Raw genomic sequence first — 19,904 nt, forward strand, 5'->3', positions numbered from 1 at the left:
TTCTACCTGCCTCCTGAGTCTTTGTCCTCAGTCGGGGATTTTGCTTCTCCAGCATCATTAACAAGTTGAACTGCCATATGTTCAATCCAAATTTTTGATTTTGGTTATAAAGGTTTGAAACCGTGAACCATTGTCTGTGCCAATCTGCTAATTACATCTTATCAACTCAAAATTACACTGTGATTGATTCACAATAATAATTCTAAATGTGGATGTGTAAATATAAATATGAATTTTCATTTTGAATATATAGGTCTAAAAGTATGATTTTAAAATAGGGTCACACTTACCAATTGATTCCTGTTCTGTAACCTCACCTTGTCTTCTATTTGCATTTGGTTTTGACTTTCCGTCATATGCACAACATCACAGCAAACACAATGTTAGCAATGCCCATTATTTCTTGGTGTAATTTTTGCATGCACAGTTAAACTGTACAAATTGGGAAAACCCCACCTAAGTACTTAATTTGTGCAAACTGATCTCAGTTGAGTGAATGAGCTGCGAAAGTTGGTCAGAGCTGTCATGAGTATAGGAAGGAAAAGTGGAAGCCTGGATTTTAATGTAGAGTCCTACTCTGGTGCCTTCCACTGCCTCCTCCCTTCTACCAAGAATTGTGAATGATTTGCATCTTACCAAATTAATACTTCACCACATCCGATCTGATCCAATGTCAACAACATTTCCCATGTAGTGTTAATTTACATCATCTGTAGCCTGCACATTCTAAATAACCACTTCAATCTTGTCAATAATTTGCATTTATAAAGTCCATTCAACTGTGTGAGAAGTGCCATGGATCTTCACAGGAACATATTTGAGGGACAAAGTTAGGTGAAATAAGTAAGGGTGCTCAAATCTAATGTTAAGGATAATCTCAATGGATCACTTAACCATTCTCACTTATAATCATTCCACCAGGTGTAGTGTGCTTTCAGTAACCTACGTCCTAAATTTTGAAATACTCTCCCTATTCCTCCCCAGTTCTCTTCATGCATTTTCTTCCATATATCTCTTTGACCAAGTTTTTTTGGTTAACCCGGCCTTAGTTTCCTGGTGTGGCTCAAAATCATACTTTGTTTTATAATGCCCGCATTAAGCACATTTTGAGGGTAAATTACATTAAAAGCCATTATATAAAAATAAGATTTTGCTGTTGTTAAAGAAAGAGATGGTAGAAGAACAGCATTTCAGAACATGAGGCTACAGATAACTGAAGGAAACATTGTCAGTGTGAGGGTGAAGAGAAGGAAATACACAAAAGTCTTGAGTGAAAGAAATGAGGAGTGAGAGTGGGAGGTGGAGGATGGGGAGAGAGCAGGCTAGGGTAGAGAGTGGGTTTGGGGTGAGGGAGCTGAGGGAGAGAGAGGAGGGGTTGGGGGGTGAGGAGGTGGGAGACAGAATAGGGGAGAGAGGGGCAGGGGAGAGAGGTGGGGGTGAAGAAGAGAGGTGGGGGTGAAGGAGAGGGGGTGGGGAGGAGGAGGGATCAGGGAGGGAGAGGGGTTGGAGGTGAGAGGTGACAGAGTGAGAGATGGGGTGGGGAGAGAGAGGTTGTGGGAGTGAGGGAGCATGTTGGGGAGATGGAGTTATAGAGAAGTGAGAGAGGGCGTCAGGGGTGTGGGGGAGAAAGGGGGATTGGAGGTGAAAGATTGAGAGAGGGGATGGGTGAGAGAGTGAGGGGGTGGTGGACTGAGGGGTTGGGGGAGTGAGAGAGAGAGGTGGGAGTGGGGAGGTGAGAAAGGGGAGTGAGAGGGAGGGGATTCCAAAGCTTTGGGCTTAGTCAACCCCAATGTTGGAACAATAGAAATTGGAGATATGCTCGACAGCTGATTTGGGAGTGTAAGGATGCGAGAGGGTTGAGGGCTTGAGGGATTTGCAAAAAAGATAGACAGTTTTAAATTTGAGGTGTTGATCTAAGGGATAATGTAAGTTAAAAGCACAAGAGTGATCAATGAATGCAACTTGGTGCAAAGTAAGATATGGGCAGCAGCGTTTTAGATGCTCTCAAATTTATGCATGATGTAAGGGTGTGATCAACTAGAACCGAAATAAAATAGTTGGTTTAGATGTAACAAAGACATGGATCAGACCCAATTCTATCCTCTGCTCCAATCTCGTTTGAGAATACTCAACAATGAGTGTGAAATTTCTTGGCAGCATTGTTGTTGTCCCCTCTTTTAAAGCTGGTCCATCAGGTGTCCATGTCTCACAAATTATACAATGTATTATTTTGTCACACATTCTTTATTTCCTCAATTTACTTTGTAAACTCTTCTCCTTTGCCTAACACAAATATACCAGGTCAATAGCTGACATTTGTTTATTGAATTGAGATGATCCTTGCAAACATATCTTTTAGATTTCCTGTGTTGTTTATCAATTTGAAGTTAGCCTTGATACTTGATACTTCCAACTGTTATGCACTGTTTTTGCTCCAGATAGACTTTGGGATTTTGGCTTTCCACTAATTAATAATTGCTTATTAAATGTAAAATTAAATCAATAGCCTCATTTTGGTAATTTTCTTTGGAATGTCTATAGTTTACCATCAGGACATTTAATGGAGCTGACAAAATCAACAATTGAGCCATTATTTTCAAGCTTTTTGATGAATCCTGGGGAGGACTTTGCTCAGTTTTCTTTTTACCTCCTACCAACAAAATTCAACTCATACTGGAGTACTGCCACTAAAGTTTTGATATTTTTTAATCAATCTGTTCAGATTTGTTATGCCACACGTCTAGAGTAGATAGGATTTGAGACTCAGAAGTAGGGACACTGCTGCTTTATACAACAGCCCTTACCAACTAGCATAATGAGAGTGGATAGAAAAATGAAATGATGATGTAAACATGACATAGCAGCAAGCCCTCCGCTTCTTCCTCTCCCGCTGACCCAACCAGTACCCTTCCACTGACACCCTCCTTCGACTGACTGAACTGGTCCTCACTCTTTACAACTTCTCCTTCCAATCCTCCCACTTCCTCCAAACCAAAGGAGTAGCCATGGGCACCCGCATGGGCCCCAGCTATGCCTGCCTCTTCGTTGGATATGTGGAACAGTCCATCTTCCGCGGCTACACTGGCACCAGCCCCCTACCTTTCCCTCCGCTACATCGATGATTGTATTGGCGCTACCTCATGCTCCCACGAGGAGGTTGAACAGTTCATCCACTTTACTAATACCTTCCACCCCGACCTCAAATTTACCTGGACCGTCTCAGACTCCTCCCTCCCCTTCCTAGCCCTCACCATTTCTATCTCGGGCAACTGACTCAACACAGACATTTACTACAAACCGACCGACTCCCACAGCTACCTAGATTACACCTCCTCCCACTCTGCCCCCTGTAAAAATGCCATCCTATATTCCCAATTCCTCCGCTTCCGCCGCATCTGCTCCCAGGAGGCAATTTCACTACTGAACAACTCAAATGGCCTCCTTCTTCAAAGACCGCAATTTCCCCTCCAACGTGGTCGACGACGCTCTCCACCGCATCTCCTCCACTTCCCACACCTCTGCCCTTGAACCCCGCCCCTCCAATCGCCACCAGGACAGAACCCCACTGGTCCTCACCTTCCACCCCACCAACCTCCAGATACATCGTATCATCCTCCGTAATTTCCGCCACCTCCAGACAGACCCCACCACCAGGGATATATTTCCCTCCCCACCCCTATCAGCATTCAGGAGAGACCACTCCCTCCGCGGCTCCCTCATCAGGTCCACACCCCCCACCAACCCAACCTCCACTCCCGGCATCTTCCCCTGCAACCGCAAGAAATGCAAAACTTGTGCCCACACCTTTCCCCTCACCTCCCTCCAAGGCCCCAATGGATCCTTTTATATCTGTCGCAAATTCACCTGCACCTCCACACACATCATTTACTGTATCCGCTGCATCCGATGTGGTCTCCTCTACATTGGGGAGACTTGCGGAACATTTCAGGGAACACCTCAGGGACTAACCAATCCAACCACCCCGTGGCTGAACACTTTAACTCCCCCTCCCACTCCGCCAATGACATGCAGGTCCTTGGCCTCCTCCATCGCCAGACCCTGGCCACACGACGCCTGGAGGAAGAGCGCCTCATCTTCCACCTAGGAACCCTCCAACCACACGGGATGAATGTAGATTTCTCCATCTTCCTCATTTCTCCTCCGCCCACCTTATCTCAGTCCCAACCCTCTGATTCAGCATCCGCCCTCTTGACCTGCAATCTTCTTCCCGACCTCTCTGCCCCCACCCCCTCTCCGGCCTATCACTCTCACCCTCACCTCCTTCCACCTATCGTATTCCCAGCGCCCCTCCCCCAAATTCCTTCCCCCCCTACCTTTTATCTTAGCCTACTTGGCACACCAGCCTCATTCCTGAAGAAGGGCTTATGCCCGAAACGTCGATTCTTCTGCTCCTCGGATGCTGCCTGGCCTGCTGTGTTTTTCCAGCACCACATTTTTCAACTCTGGTACTCCAGCATCTGCAATCCTCACTTTCTCCATAGCAAGAACATCAGCATGTAAGTGTCTAAAGGAAATATATGTGAGTCTGTCGAGTATGTTATGTATTACGGAGAAGAGTATTATATACAGTTGTGTAAACACATATGTTCAAAGAACCTCCTAGAGCCAGACAGCATTCATTGTTTGGGTGAAACAGGGATATATTATATATTACAAGGATAGCAATCTCTCCAAACTGCAAAATTGAATCTGCAGCCACAAGCCTCATGACAACCCAAGCATAATTAGGATCTTTAGAAAGAATTTATGCAATTATTTTTTTAAATTGCCAATCCTAACATAAAATATTCTAGTGAGGATTGACTTGCAGTATAAAACTTGAGAAAATTAGTTAGTTTGTGCGGTTGGAACAATCAAGCTAGCCTAGAATCTTCTTGGTCAATTCAGAGAAAAAAACAATAAGAACTGGTTTCTGTGTGGTTAGTAAGATCATAAGAAATAGGAATAGGAGTAGGTCATTTGGCCCCTCAGGTTTGCTCTGCCATTCAATAGGATTGTGGCCGATTCAATGCTCCTCACATCCACTTTCCTGCATTATCCCCTTAACCCTTGATTCCCATACTGATCATTAATCTGTCTATCTCAGCCTTAAACACACACAAGGACCCCACACCCATGGCTCTCTGTCAAGGAGTTCCAAAGACCCACAACCCTCTGAGAAAAGTAATTTCTTCTCATCCCAGTCTTAAAATGCTGCCCCTTCATTCTGAGACTATGCCCTCTGGTCTGAGAGTCTCCCATCAATGACATCATCCTCTCAGCATTTACCCTGCCAAGATTCTTAAGAATCCTATATGTTTCAATGAGATCATTCTTATTCTTTTAAACACCATTAAGTAGAGTCAAAATCTGTTCAGCCTTTGTTCATAAGACAATCTCTCCATATCAGGGATCATCCTAATGAACTTTTTCTGAACTGCCTCCAATGAAATTATATTTGTCCTTAAATAAGGGAACCAAAATGCTTGCGATACTAAAAAGATAAAGCACTAAAATGCACAAACTAAAGACTGAAAAATTAACTTCAAGAATGTTAAAAGAAAATCAGATTTAGAATGAGATTCATTGAACATATACTTGTTCAATAACATAGACTGAGTATCATGAAGACACCCTGCTGAGATGAAACCTTTCCATTTCCTGGCATACATGGAATACAGATTCACCTAGCTGCAGAAGTACAGGCAACCTGGAGTCTGTGAAGTAACTGTTCCACCCCAGATCCACTGGGAACCATCATCTCCACTGGCAATACACTGTCCACTGGGAACCATCATCTCCACTGGCAATACACTGTCCACTGGGAACCATCATCTCCACTGGCAATACACTGTCTGTACTGGAAGACTCCACCTTCAGAGAAACCTCTGTCTCTGCTGAGAACCAGCACCATCTCCACCAACATTTCCCCCCGAAAATGGAAACTCACCTCCACTATCAATGCTTCACTCTAACTCCATTGGGTTGCCCCTGCCTCCAGTAAGTGGAAAGGTGGTCCAGAGAGAAGATGAAGACTAAGGGTGGAGAAGGAGCAGGCGTAATGCATGTTTCTATGGGTTACATGGTTGCACCATCATTGATTTCCCACCATGGCTGGACCTGTAACTAACTACGCACCTCTGCCCAGTAACTATTTTCAGTTTTGCAAATTGGGTAAGAATTATTTTTGGAATGTGTTTTATTTAAAGTTTGATTCATTTTCTTTTGTTCTCATTGTTTATCTCATCTTTAACTCTAATCCTGGTCACTGTGCAATTATTTACTTCTAAATTTCCAGCACTCCCCCTCCAACATCCTCTTAAGTAGGGGTTCATCCTTGCTGAATCCTGAGCCAGTTAAAGGTCCTAGTGCCCAAGCCCAAATTGAACTTCAGACCCAACATGGCAGAAAGATCAGCCAGCCCACTGACCCTGCCACCCTCAACAGGGCTCACTCACATATAGTGCTTGCTCCAGTAAAACTGTGTCCCCACACCCCAAATGCAACTGCTACCTAACCAGATCCCTATGCTTTAACTGTCAATCCAGTCTCTAAACATGTGTAAACTACATTAGCAGTGTTATATCTAATAGGCCAGACCTTTAATCATTGAATCTTCCAGCACACAAGAAAGGTACAAGGGTTATAGTGTTTGCTAGCCCTCCCACTCCCCCACTCTTTTTCTATAGCTTTGCCATTCCTACATTTTCAAGTACATATCAAATTCCAACAAAGACATTAATTTCTTATTTTAAAGTCCAGTGATGTGAATAAAAGGTCATCTTTAGCCATATTCCCTTCTTTAAAATTAAACCAGAATTGACCCATTTCAATAAATAGAAATACCATTGTTGATCCTTCCCTTTATTAAAATTCAATTACATTTCATTTTCTCCTTTCAGATGTGATAAAATGATCTTGTCCTTCAAACAACAGGCAATATTGAAATAACCATAGGGAAGAAGTGACCCCCTTTTTTTTCTGGACACCCTAATGTCTGACAGAGTACATGTGGTCGGCATGGACAGGTTGGACCGAAGGGTCTGTTTCCATGCTGTACATTTCTATGACTCTGTGATCAAATTTACCTCTCTCTCACATTGGCACCTTGTAGTAGGGTGAGTGAAATTTGACTGTCCACCTTGTTCCCAAACTGAGGTCCAGGGACTGTGATCCACAGAGAACTTGCAGGAAGCCAGTGTGCAATATGGGTGTCTGGCTAGGCTGGTACTGTGATCCATTCCCCTGCACAACCTCCAAGGTCCTACATACTGCCAGTATACCCTCCATATTTTCCATGTCTCTACAAGCAAACTATATCCCTGCACCCTCCCATCCCCATACATCTCTACTGCCCCCATACTCTATTGTATATGCCCCATATCTCTGAACCTTTATCCTTCCCACCTTATTCCATACATTTTCTGCATATACTTCCCATCATCACTGCATTCCCGCAACATTCCTATACTCCCATGATATTGCACATCCCCTCAAATCCCTAGATCCTTCCGCATGCTCCCTGTATATCTCAAACCTAATGTTCCTTCTGTAATTTACAAGCCCATGCTTCCCCTTCTGGATTTCCATTCTCTGTTCTCCAATGCCTTGTGCTCTCCCTCCATCCCTGCTTACTCTGTCCTCCTGTTCATAAGATCCCAAGAAGTAAGAACAGGAATAGGTCATTTGACCCTTAGGGCCTGCTAACCCATTCATTAAGACAATGACTGGTATTATTAGAATAGTTACTTGAGTACATATAAAGTAAGACTTGCAAACAGAATTTGAGTGAAGTGCAATGATATACACCAGTATTTTTTGTCACTATGCATAAAACTATCCTGGTAAAGACTGGCATTGGATTTTACCCTCACAAAAGGCTCCTTTGCCCCTTCAATCTCCCGCTTTGCTGGGTTCTTGCCCAGGGTGGAGAAGCTCTGCCACGAGATGCACATATAAACATCACATTGATATCTGCAAGTAAATATATATTTTCTGGAAACCTTATTAAGACACCCATTAAAGTAGCTCTTTTCTAGTCTGTATTATGTTGTCATATGAGGTGGGTGATTGCTGGGAATGACTAGGACAGTTGAAAGGAGCCTCTCATCAAAAGAGTTTGGGGACCTGAGGCACACGGAGACTAAAATCAAGACGACCCATGCTAACCATGTAAAATTCAGGCTGTATTGACTTTCTCAGGTCCACACCCTCCAGCCTCCTCCATGAACTACCCCTAACCACATTCCTCACCACTCCGTGACCTCTCACCCCCGACACAAGTCCCGCCCCTTGCCCCAGTTGAACCCGCGCGAGATTTCCCAGATTCCGCGAGACTTTCAAAGAGCTGGGACAATATGGCGGAGGGGGAGAGTCTGGAGTCGTGGCTCAGTGAGTATTGAGGCCGTTCAGAGGTTGTCACTGGGGAACGGTACTGATGGGGACAGGGCATTCATCATAGAACATCAGGGTACATACTGCCGGGTATAGATCTGTCTTTGTACATCACTTTGGGACACTTCTGGTGGGACAAGAGAGTCCCCACATTGTACTGGGCTACAGTATGGATGGGAATAGGACAGTCGCTGTATTATACAGGCACACTACGGCTGGGGGCAGCTCTGTTACTATTTACTGCTGAAGTCCAGGGCTGTTGGGCACAGGCTGGTCATTGTAACACTAGGGTACAAAACTGCTTGATACAAACCTATTACAGTGTAACAGCTGCATAGTATTAGTAAGTACGATGCTGTGATAGTGTTGATGACAAGTCTGTTTCTGGGTCTGGGGTACAGTACTCGTGGAGACTGCTCTATCACTAAATAATGCTGTCATACATTGGTGGTGGAAATAGGATAGTCACTGTGTACTGCTGAGGCAATAACCTGGGTTAGCAATTTTTTTCGTTTCCTGGGATGTGGGGGCAGAGCTTGTTGCCTGCCCCTAATTTCTCTTGAGAACATGGCATTGATCTGTTGCAATCCTTGTACTGTAGACTGTGAAGGAACAGTAATGTAATTCCAAGTTGCTTGAAAAATACATCATTGTAATACTGGGGCAGACATCATGGTATTTTCATGTATCTCCTGCATTTGTCTTTCTAGGTAGTAGAGGTCACAGGTTTGGAAGGCACTGTCAGAGGAGCCTTTGTGAGTTTTTGCAATGCATCTTGTAGAAGGTTCACACTGCTGCTACTGTATTGATGGTGACGGAGTGAATGTTTAAGGTGATGGATGGGAATCCAATCAAACATTATCTTGGGTGATGTTTGAGCTTCTGGATGTAAGTTTGCTCACTCAGCTGGAAGGTTTGTTTTCAGATATTTTGTCACTATACCAGGTAACATTATCAGTGAGCCTCCGGTGAAGCACTGGTGGTATGGCCTGCTGTTTATTATGTGTTTAGTTTCTTTGGGTTGGTGGCGTCATTTCCTGTTCTGTTCCTCAAGGGGTGGTAAATGGGATCCAAGTCAATGTGTTTGTTGATACAGTTCCGGTTGGAATGCCATGCTTCAAGGAGTTCTCATGCGTGTCTCTGTTTGGCTTGTCCGAGGATGGATATGTTGTCCTAGTCGAAGTAGTGTCGTTCCTCATCTGTATGTAAAGATACTAGTGCAAGTGAGTCATGTCTTTTTGTGGCTAGTTGATGTTCATATATCCTGGTGACAAATTTTCTGTCTGTCCAATGTTATGTTTGTTTCAGTACTTGCAAGGTATTTTGTAAATGACAATAGTTTTGCTTGTTGTCTGTATAGAGTCTTTCAAGTTCATTAGCTGCTGTTATCGTGTGTTGGTGGGTGTGTGGGCTACCATGATGCCAAGAGGTCGGAGTCATCTGGCAGGCATTTCCAAGATGTCTTTGACCTGGGGGAGAGTGGCTAGGGTTTTCTGGATGCATTTTGTCTGCTTGTTTGGGTTTGCTGTTGAGAAATCGGTGGACTGTGTTCATTGGGTATCCGTTCTTTTTTAATGCACTGTATAGGTGATTTTCCTCTGCTCTTTGTAGTTCCTCTGTGCTGCAGTGTGTGGTGACTCATTGAAATAATGTTCTAATATAGCTTTGTTTGTGGATGTTGGGGTGATTGCTTCTGTAGTTCAGTATTTGGTTGGTATGTGTTGTTTTCCTGTTGAAGCTGGTTTGAAGTTCCCCATTGGCTGTTTGCTCTATTGCGACATCTAGTCATTCAACGAGACATCACACACTGCAGCACAGAGGAACTACGAAGAGCAGAGGAAAACACCAACACAGTGTTTTCAAAAAGAACAGGTACCCAATGAACACAGTCTGCCAATTTTTCAGCAACAAACCCAAACAAGCAGACAAAATGCATTCAGAAACCCTAGCCACTCTCCCCTAGGTCAAAGACATCTCGGAAGTGACTGCCAGAAGACTTTGACCTCTTGGCATCATGGTAGCCCACAAACCCACCGACACACTAAAACAGCAGCTAATGAACTTGAAAGACCCTATACAGACAACAAGCAAAACTAATGTCATTTACAAAATTCCTTGCAAGAACTGGAATAAACACTACATTATACAAACAAACAGAAAACTAGCCACCAGGATACATGAACATCAACTAGCCACACAAAAGATGACATGACCCACACTCACTAATATCTTTACGTGCAGATGAGGAAGGATACCACTTCGACTGGGACAACACATCCATCCTCGGACAAGCCAAACCGAGACGTGCACGAGAATTCCTAGAGGCATGGCATTCCAACCGGAACTCTATCAACAAACACATTGACTTGGATCCCATTTACCAACCCTGAGAAATAGAACAGGAAATGATGCCACCAACCCAAGGAAACCTAAACACATAAATAAAAAGTGGGCCATACTGCCAGTGCTTCAGCGGAGGCTCACTGATGATTTTACCTGGTACAGTGACAAAACGTCTGAAAACAAACCTTCCAGCTGAGTGAGCAAACTTACTTCCAGAACCTCAACCTGAACTAGCAATCTTCTGAAAACCCACTAATGTTTGAGCTTCTTGAGTGCTGTTGGGGATGCACTCTTCCAAGCTCCAGTCTCATCCATTGTTCTATACTGTAACAAATCTGTATGTATTTATGTCTTGTAGATGTTTTACAGACCTTCTCTTTAAGTCAGAGTATTTCTATTTTTGATTTAGTGCAATTTCTAATTGTTCATAACCAGCAGGATTTTGACAATGGGGAATCAGCAATGGTAATATTGTTGAATCAATGGAAATGGTTAAATGCTTGCTTCTTAGTCTTTACCTGGCACGTGTATGACATGATTGCCTGTCATCAGCACGGCCTTGGATGTTGTCCAGGCTATATATGAACATGAACTGCTTCAGTAGCTGAGGAGTCAGAAATGGTACTGAATGTTGTTCAATTATCAGCAACTATCCCCACTTCTAATTTATTATGGAGCGAATATCCCTTATGAATCAGCTGAACATGACTGTGCCTAGGACATTACCACGAGGAACTCTTGCAGTGATGTTCTCGGACAGAGATGATTTGTCTATAACAACTAAAACTATCTTTATTTTGAGACAGGTATGACTCCTTCCAATGGAGATTTTTTTCCCCCGATACCCATTGATTCCAGTTTTGCTCGGGCTTCTTGAAACCATAATCTGTCAAATGCAGCCTTGATGTCAAGGGAAGTCACTTAAACCTTCTCTTTAATATTCCGTTCTTTTGTCCATATTTGCATTAAGGCTGTTATAATTTCAGGAGTGAGGTGGCTCAGGTGGAACTGCATCTGAGTGTTAGTGAGTATGCTCTTGCTGTGTAAGTGTTGCTTGACAGTAGTATTGATAACAACTTCCATCAATTGGCTGATGATCGAAAGCAGACTGATGGGGATAAAATGTTCCACATTGCCAAGTAGATGTCTGTGTTGCAGCTGTACTGGAAGAACTTGACACTAGGAGATGCAGCTAATTCCCAGCTACAATTTTTCAGTGCTTTGTTGAAATCTTACAAGAGTCTGTAGCCTTTACAGTGTTCTACGCTTTGAGCTATTTCTTGATATCATGACTGAAGCCTGGTATGTGGGATGTTGGGACCTCAGGAAAAGGTCAAGAGGGATCATCCCCTTGGCACTTCTAGTTGAAGGTGGCTGCAATTGTCACTGTAATAATGAGGTATGCAGATGTCAGATATCAGTTTAATGTTTGGGTACTTGTTCTTTTGGTTTCTTATCCAAGACAAGCACCATTATATTACTGTTGAAAACATGGCTGTTAATTCCACAGGATCTGGCACACAAGATTGAAGCATGTTGTGAGAATTATGATTATTTTTCTATACTGGAGCAGTGTGCAAAATATATTGTACAAAAATAAATGTTGGAAACATTTAGCAGTTCATATAGCATCTGTGGGGAATCGCCTGACAATCTCTGATGATTCTGAGATTGAAGCTTTCCTCAGAACTGGAAGGGTGTTCTTTATTCTCACATAAGCAATTCTTCCAGATTAGTTGTCCAGTTTTAGATAGTTAAGGCCCTCTACTATACTAGTACTCTGCAAAGGTGAGCTCAGCTACCTTGGAGCTCTATGATATAAGCTAGAGAAGTGATTGATGGGTCTCTTGCTGAGATATTTGTATCATCGATAGTCACAGGTGAGGTGCTGGAAGACCGGAGGTTGACTAACGTGGTGCCACTGTTTAAGAAGGGCGATGAAGACAAGCCAGGGAACTATAGACCGGTGAGCCTGATCTCGGTGGTGGGCAAGTTGTTGGAGAGAATCCTGAGGGACAGGATTACATGTATTTGGAAAGGCAAGGACTGATTCGGGATAGTCAACATGGCTTTGTGTGTGGGAAATCATGTCTCACAAACTTGATTGAGTTTTTTGAAGAAATAACAAAGAGGATTGATGAGGGCAGAGCAGTAGATGTGATCTATATGGACTTCAGTAAGGCATTCGACAAGGTTCCCCATGGGAGACTGATTAGCAATGTTAGATCTCATGCAATACAGGGAGAACGAGCCATCTGGATACAGAACTGGCTCAAAGATAGAAGACAGAGGGTGGTGGTGGAGGGTTGTTTTTCAGACTGGAGGCCTGTGACCAGTGGAGTGACACAGGATCGGTGCTGGGCTCTCTACCTTTTGTCATTTGCATAAGTGATTTGGATGCAAGCATAAGAGGTACAGTTAGCAAGTTTGCAGATGACACCAAAATTGGAGGGGTAGTGGACAGCAAAGAGGGTTACCTCAGATTACAACAAGATCTGGACCAGATGGGCCAATGGGCTGAGAAGTGGCAGATGGAGTTTAATTCAGATAAATGCAAGGTGCTGTATTTTGGGAAAGCAAATCTTAGCAGGACTTATACACTTAATGGTAAGGTCCTAGAGGGTGTTGCTGAACGAAGAGACCTTTGAGTGCAGGTTCATAGCTCTTTGAAAGTGGAATCGCAGGTAGATAGGATAGTGAAGAAGCCATATGCTTTCCTTTGGTCAGAGTATTGAGTACAGGAGTTGGAAGGTCATGTTGCGACTGTACAGGAAATTGGTTAGGCCACTGTTGGAATATTGCACGCAATTCTGGTCTCCTTCCTATTGGAAAGATGTTGTGAAACTTGAAAGGGTTCAGAAAAGATTTACAAGGATGTTGCCATGGTTGGAGGATCTGAGCTACAGGGAGAGGCTGAACAGGCTGGGGCTTTTTTCCCTGGAGCGTTGGAGGCTGAGGGGTGACCTTATAGAGGTTTACAAAATTATGAGGGGCATGGATAGGATAAATAGCCAAAGTCTTTTCCCTGGGGTGGGGGGAGTCCAGAACTAGAGGGATAGGTTTTGGGTGAGAGGGGAAAGATATAAAAGAGACCTAAGAGGCAACTTTTTCATGCAGAGGGTAGTACGTGTATGGAATGAGCTGCCAGAGGATGTGGTGGAGGCTAGTACAATTGCAACATTTAAAAGGCATTTGGATGGGTATATGATTAGGAAGGGTTTGGAGGGATATGGGCCGGTGCTGGCAGGTGGGACTAGATTGGGTTGGGATATCTGGTCAGCATGGATGGGTTGGACCGAAGGGTCTGTTTCCATGGTGTACATCTCTATGACTCTATGATTGAGTGTACCTTTTCCTTCCCTACAGATAAAGCCACTAATCCTGCAAACCGCCAAGAGGATTGGGAGTACATCATCGGCTTCTGTGACCAAGTTAACAAGGAATTAGAGGGGTGCGTACACAAATTTTGTCCAGAAGTTTTGTTTTGCAGGTTTAAGTGAGTTATCACTCTCCAGAATTTAGCAAGGATATAAAGTCATGGAGGAACAACTTTAATGATAAGCGTGCTTTACTTAATATAACAAGAACCAGCTGCAGCAAGCTATGCCCAGTAGAACATTACAGTCCAGTTTCTGAGAGAAAGGTTTGAATTTATTGCCATATAGATGCTCATTAGTGCTGGTAATGGGATCACAATGTATCATACTGTGGTTCTGTTCGCCGAACTGGGAATTTGTGTTGCAGACGTTTCGTCCCCATCTAGGTGACATCCTAAGTGCTTGGGAGCCTCTTGTGAAGCGCTTCTGTGATGTTTCCTCCGGCATTTATAGCTGTTTGTCTCTGCCGCTTCCGGTTGTCAGTTCCAGCTGTCCGCTGCAGTGGCCGGTATATTGGGTCCAGGTCGATGTGTTTGTTAATAGAATCTGTGGATGAGTGCCATGCCTCTAGGAATTCTCTGGCTGTTCTCTGTTTGGCTTGTCCTATAATAGTAGTGTTGTCCCAGTCGAACTCATGTTGCTTGTCGTCTGCGTGTGTGGCAACTAAGACAATAAATAATAGGTGCAGGAGTAGGCCATTCTGCCCTTCGAGCCTGCACCACCATTCAATATGATCATGGCTGATCATCCTTAATCAGTATCCTGTTCCTGCCTTATCTCCATAACCCTTGATTCCACTATCCTTGAGAGCTCTATCGTGGGCGGCACGGTGGCACAGTGGTTAGCACTGCTGCCTCACAGCGCCAGAGACCCGGGTTCAATTCCCGCTGTGTGGAGTTTGCACGTTCTCCCCGTGTCTGCGTGGGTTTCCTCCGGGTGCTCCGGTTTCCTCCCACAGTCCAAAGATGTGTAGGTCAGGTGAATTGGCCATGCTAAATTGCCTGTAGTGTTAGGTAAGGGGTAGATGTAGGGGTATGGGTGGGTTACGCTTCGGCGGGGCGGTGTGGACTTGTTGGGCCGAAGGGCCTGTTTCCACACTGTAAGTAATCTAATCTAATCTAATCTAATCTATCGAACTCCTGGTGAGACTACTACAACCACTAGAACTCATAACAGCACACAAACCAACAGCCACTCTCAGACAACTCACCAGGATAAAGGACCCGATACCCAGCATGAGTAAAACCAATGTAGTGTACAAAATCCCATGCAAGGACTGCACAAAACGCTACATAGGACAAACAGGAAGACAGCTAACAATCCGTATCCATGAACACCAACTAGCCACGAAATGACACGACCAGCTATCCTTAGTAGCCACACATGCAGATGACAAGCAACAGGAGTTCGACTGGGACAACACTACTATTATAGGACAAGCCAAACAGAGAACAGCCAGGGAATTCCTAGAGGCATGGCACTCATCCACAGATTCAGTCAATAAGCACATCAACCTGGACCCAATGTACCGACCACTGCAACGGACAGCTGGAACTGACAACCGGAAGCGGCAGAGACAAACCGCTATAACTGCCAGAGGAAACATCACAGAAGCACTTCACATGAGGCTCCCAAGCACTGAGGATGTCACCTAGACAGGGGACGAAACGTCTGCAACACAAATTCCCAGCTCAGCGAACAGAACCACAACAAGCACCCGAGCTACAAATCTTCTCACAAACTTTGAGTATCAAGTATCTTTGTGTGTCACCCATTCACAGACACTGACAATACTATCATCACCTCCCAACTGTTGATTCATTTTGAACAGCTGGTGAAAGGAGTGGGAAACGTGGCCTTCCTTCGTTGGAACTGTTCAGATCAGCAGTGTAACTCTACTCTTTAAAAAAAGAGGGAGAGAGAAAATGGGGAATTATAGGCTATTTAGCCTGACATCGGTGGTGGGCAAAATGTTAGAGTCGCTCATTAAGGATTTAATAACTGAGTGTTTGGAACGCAGTGACAGAATTGGTCCAAGTCAGCATGGATTCACTAAAGGGAAATCATGCTTGACAAATCTTCTAGAATTTTTTGAGGATTTGACCAGTAGAGTAGACAATGGTGAATCAGTTGATGTTGTGTATCTGACCTTTCAAAAGGCTTTTTTAACAAGGTTGCACACAAGATTAAGCAAAATTAAAGCTCATGGTATCAGAGGTAAAGAGAACTGGTTGGCAGACAAGAAGCAGAGAGTTGGAATGAACGGGCCCTTTTTAGAATGGCAGGCAGTGACAACTGAGATGCTGTAGTGTTCAGTGTTGGGACCTCAGCTGTTCACAATATGCATTAATGACTTGGACAAAGGAATTGAATACCATATCTCCAAATTTTGCAGGTGAGATCAAGCTGCTTGGCAGTGTGTGCTATGAAAAGGATGCTAAGAGGCTGCATAGTGACTTGGACAGATTAGCTAAGTGAGCAAATGCAATATAATGTGGATAACTTTGGTCACAAAAACAGGAAGGCAGATTGTCATCTGAATGGTGGCAGTCTAGGAAAAGAGGAGGTGCTATGAGAGCTGGGTGCCATAGTAAAACAGTTGCTGAACGTTGGTATGCAGGTGCAGCTGGTAGTGAGGAAAGCTAATGGCATGTTCTCCTTCATTGCAAAAGATGTCTTGCTGCAGTTATACAGGGCCTTGGTGAGGCCCCTCCTTGAATATTATGTGTAGTTTTGGTCTCCTAGTCTGAGGAAGGTCATTCTTGCTATTGAGGGAGTCCAGTGAAGGTTCACCAGACCGATTCCCAGGATAGCAGGACTGACATGTAAGGAAAGATTGGGTCGACTGGGCTTGTATTTACTGGAATTTAGAAGAATGATAGGGGCACATCTTAGAAACATATAAAATCCTGATTCTGTTGGACAGGCTAGATGTGGGAAGAATTTTCCCAATGTTGGGCAAGTCCAGATCAAAGGTCACAGTCAAAGAATAAAGGGGAGGCCATTCAGGATTGAGGTAAGGAAGCATTTCTTCACTCAGATGGTTGTGAAACTGTGGAATTCTCTATCACAGGGAGAATGTTGGAGCTAGTTCACTAAATATATTCAAGTGGGAGCTAGATATGGCCCCTGCGGCTAAAGGTATCAAGGGTTATGGAGAGAAAGCGGGAATGGGATACTGAGGTTGCATGATCAACCGTGATCATATTGAATGATGGTGTGGGCTTAAAAGGCCAAATGGCCCACTTCTGCACCTGTTTTCTATGTTTCTGTGTGCTGGTACTGAGTAATATTCCTCCAAAGGAGAATATTGGGATCTCCTCATCTGAGTAAGTCCACAATTACAGCAACCAATGAATTACAACAACTCAATCATTCTTGTTTGTTCCGGTACTGAACTGGTCCTGCTTCATCTGGGAAAATTAACAAACAGTGAAATTCACAACTAATCTTGGAGGAACTGTTGGGTGAAGTTCTCAGCACAGAATCAGATAAGTTAATTGTTGTTATAAGTCTGTCCAAGAGAAAGTTGTGAGTATAGTGGATTCTTTCTTGATTATATGTTTTTGGAGATAAGTCTCTTTATTAAACTTAAAATTTAAGCCATAGCTATTAATTTAACCTGGGGCAGTGTTTGTAGAGGAATAAGATGGTGTTATTTTCTGGGTCTGTAGATTGTGAAGGAGCAAAAAATGGCCTTTGCAGTGATATGTACTTCTTGTCAGATGTAGGTGTTTAAAGAGAGTTTAAGGGTTACTGCGGATTATATCTGCCATAAATACTGTTGGATGCAAATCTTATCAGATCGAGTGGATCAGTTGGAGAGACAGATCGAAGTGCTGAGGAATTTGCAACAGCAACAGTATGTGATGGATGGCAGATATAGGAAGGGGGGAAAGTCTCAGATACAGTCACATAGATGGGTTAACTCTAGGAAGGGTAAGAGAGGTAGGCAGCTAGTGCAGGAGTCTTTTGTGGATATACCCATTTCAAACAGTTTTGCTGTTTTTGAAAATGTAGGGGGTGATAGATTCTCAGGGGAACGTAACACGAACAGCCAAGTTTCTGGTGTTGAGACTGGCTGTAATGCAACGAGGGGTACTTCGGCTTCCAAGAGATCAATTGTGTTTGGGGATTCTGTAGTCAGAGGTACAGGTAGACCTTTCTATGGCCAGCAGAGAAAAAGCAGAATGGTGTGTTGATTCCCAATTGCCAGGATCAAGGATGTCTCAGAGAGGATGCAGAATGTTCTCACGGGGGAGAGGGGCCAGCAGGAGGCCATTGTCCACATTGGAACCAACGATATTGGAAGGGAAAAAGTTGGGACTCTGAAGGGAGATTACAGAGAGTTAGGCAGAAATTTAAAAATGAGGTCCTCAAGGGTAGTAATATCTGGCTTACTCCCAGTTCTATGAGCTAGTGAGGGCAGGAATAGGAGGATAGAGCAGATGAATGCATGGCTGAGGAGCTGGTGTATGGGAAAAGGATTCACATTTTTGGATCATTGGAATCTCTTTTGGGGTAGAAGTGACCTGTACAAGAAAGACGGATTTCACCTAAATTGGAAGGGGACTAATATACTGGCAGGGAAATTTGCTAGAACAGCTTGGGAGAATTTAAACTAGTAAGGTGTGGGGGTGGGACCCAGGGAGATAGTGAGGAAAGAGATCAGTCTAAGACTGGTACAGCTGAGAACAGAAGTGAGTAAAACAGTCAGGGCAGGCAGGGACAACGTAGGACTAATAAATTGAACTGCATTTATTTCAATGCAAGGGGCCTAACAGGGAAGGCAGATGAACTCTGGGCATGGTTAGGAACATGGGACTGGGATATCATAGCAATGACGGAAACATGGCTCAGGGATGGGCAGGACTGGCAGCTTAATGTTCCAGGATACAAATGCAACAGGAAGAATAGAAAGGGAGGCAAGAGAGGAGGGGGAGTGGCATTTTTGATAAGGGATAGCATTACAGCTGTGCTGAGGGAGGATATTCCCGGAAATACATCCAGCAAAGTTATTTGGGTGGAACTGAGAAATAAGAAAGGGATGATCACCTTATTGGGATAGTATTATAGACCCCCTAATGGTCAGAGGGAAATTGAGAAACAAACTTGTAAGGAGAGCTCAGCTATCTGTAAGAATAATAGGGCAGTTATGTTAGGGGATTTTAACTTTCCAAATATCAACTGGGACTGCCATAGTGGTAGGGGTTTAGATGGAGAGGAATTTGTTAAGTGTGTACAAAACAATTTTCTGATTCAGTATGTGGATGTACCTACTAGAGAAGGTGCAAAACTTGACCTACTCTTGGGAAATAAGGCAGGGCAGGTGACTGAGGTGTCAGTGGGGGAGCACTTTGGAGCCAGCGACCATAATACTATTTGTTTTAAAATAGTGATGGAAAAGGATAGACCAGATCTAAAAAGTTGTAGTTCTAAACTGGAGAAAGGCCAATTTTGACGGTATTAGGCAAGAACTTTCGAAAGCTGATTGGAGGCAGATGTTCGCAGGTAAAGGGACGGCTGGAAAATGGGAAGCCTTCAGAAATGAGATAACCAGAATCCAGAGAAAATATATTTGTGTCAGGGTGAAAGAGAAGGCTGGTAGGTATAGGGAATGCTGGATGACTAAAGAAATTGAGCGTTTGGTTAAGAAAAAGAAGGAAGCATATGTCAGGTATAGACAGGATAGAGCAAGTGAATCCTTAGAGTATAAAGAAAGTAGGAGTATACTTTAAGAGGGAAATCAGGAGGGCAAAATGGGGACATGAGTTAGCTTTGGCAAATACA

At 43.8% G+C, this 19,904-nt stretch overlaps 1 protein-coding gene across 1 annotated transcript in view; it reads left to right on the plus strand.

The window, feature by feature from the left end:
• The first annotated feature begins 8,339 nt into the window (after positions 1 to 8,339).
• LOC140463914 (ADP-ribosylation factor-binding protein GGA3-like) overlaps positions 8,340 to 19,904 on the plus strand; it is a 36,753-nt gene continuing 25,188 nt past the window's right edge. Inside the window, exons 1-2 of the mRNA XM_072558392.1 lie at positions 8,340 to 8,391; positions 14,104 to 14,188. Of these exons, the coding sequence (XP_072414493.1) occupies positions 8,358 to 8,391; positions 14,104 to 14,188 (119 nt within the window). The 5' untranslated portion in view covers positions 8,340 to 8,357. The remainder of the gene's footprint in view (positions 8,392 to 14,103; positions 14,189 to 19,904) is intronic.

This window comes from Chiloscyllium punctatum, chromosome 39 (assembly GCF_047496795.1).
Source record: "Chiloscyllium punctatum isolate Juve2018m chromosome 39, sChiPun1.3, whole genome shotgun sequence".
Classification (NCBI taxonomy): Eukaryota; Metazoa; Chordata; class Chondrichthyes; order Orectolobiformes; family Hemiscylliidae; genus Chiloscyllium; species Chiloscyllium punctatum.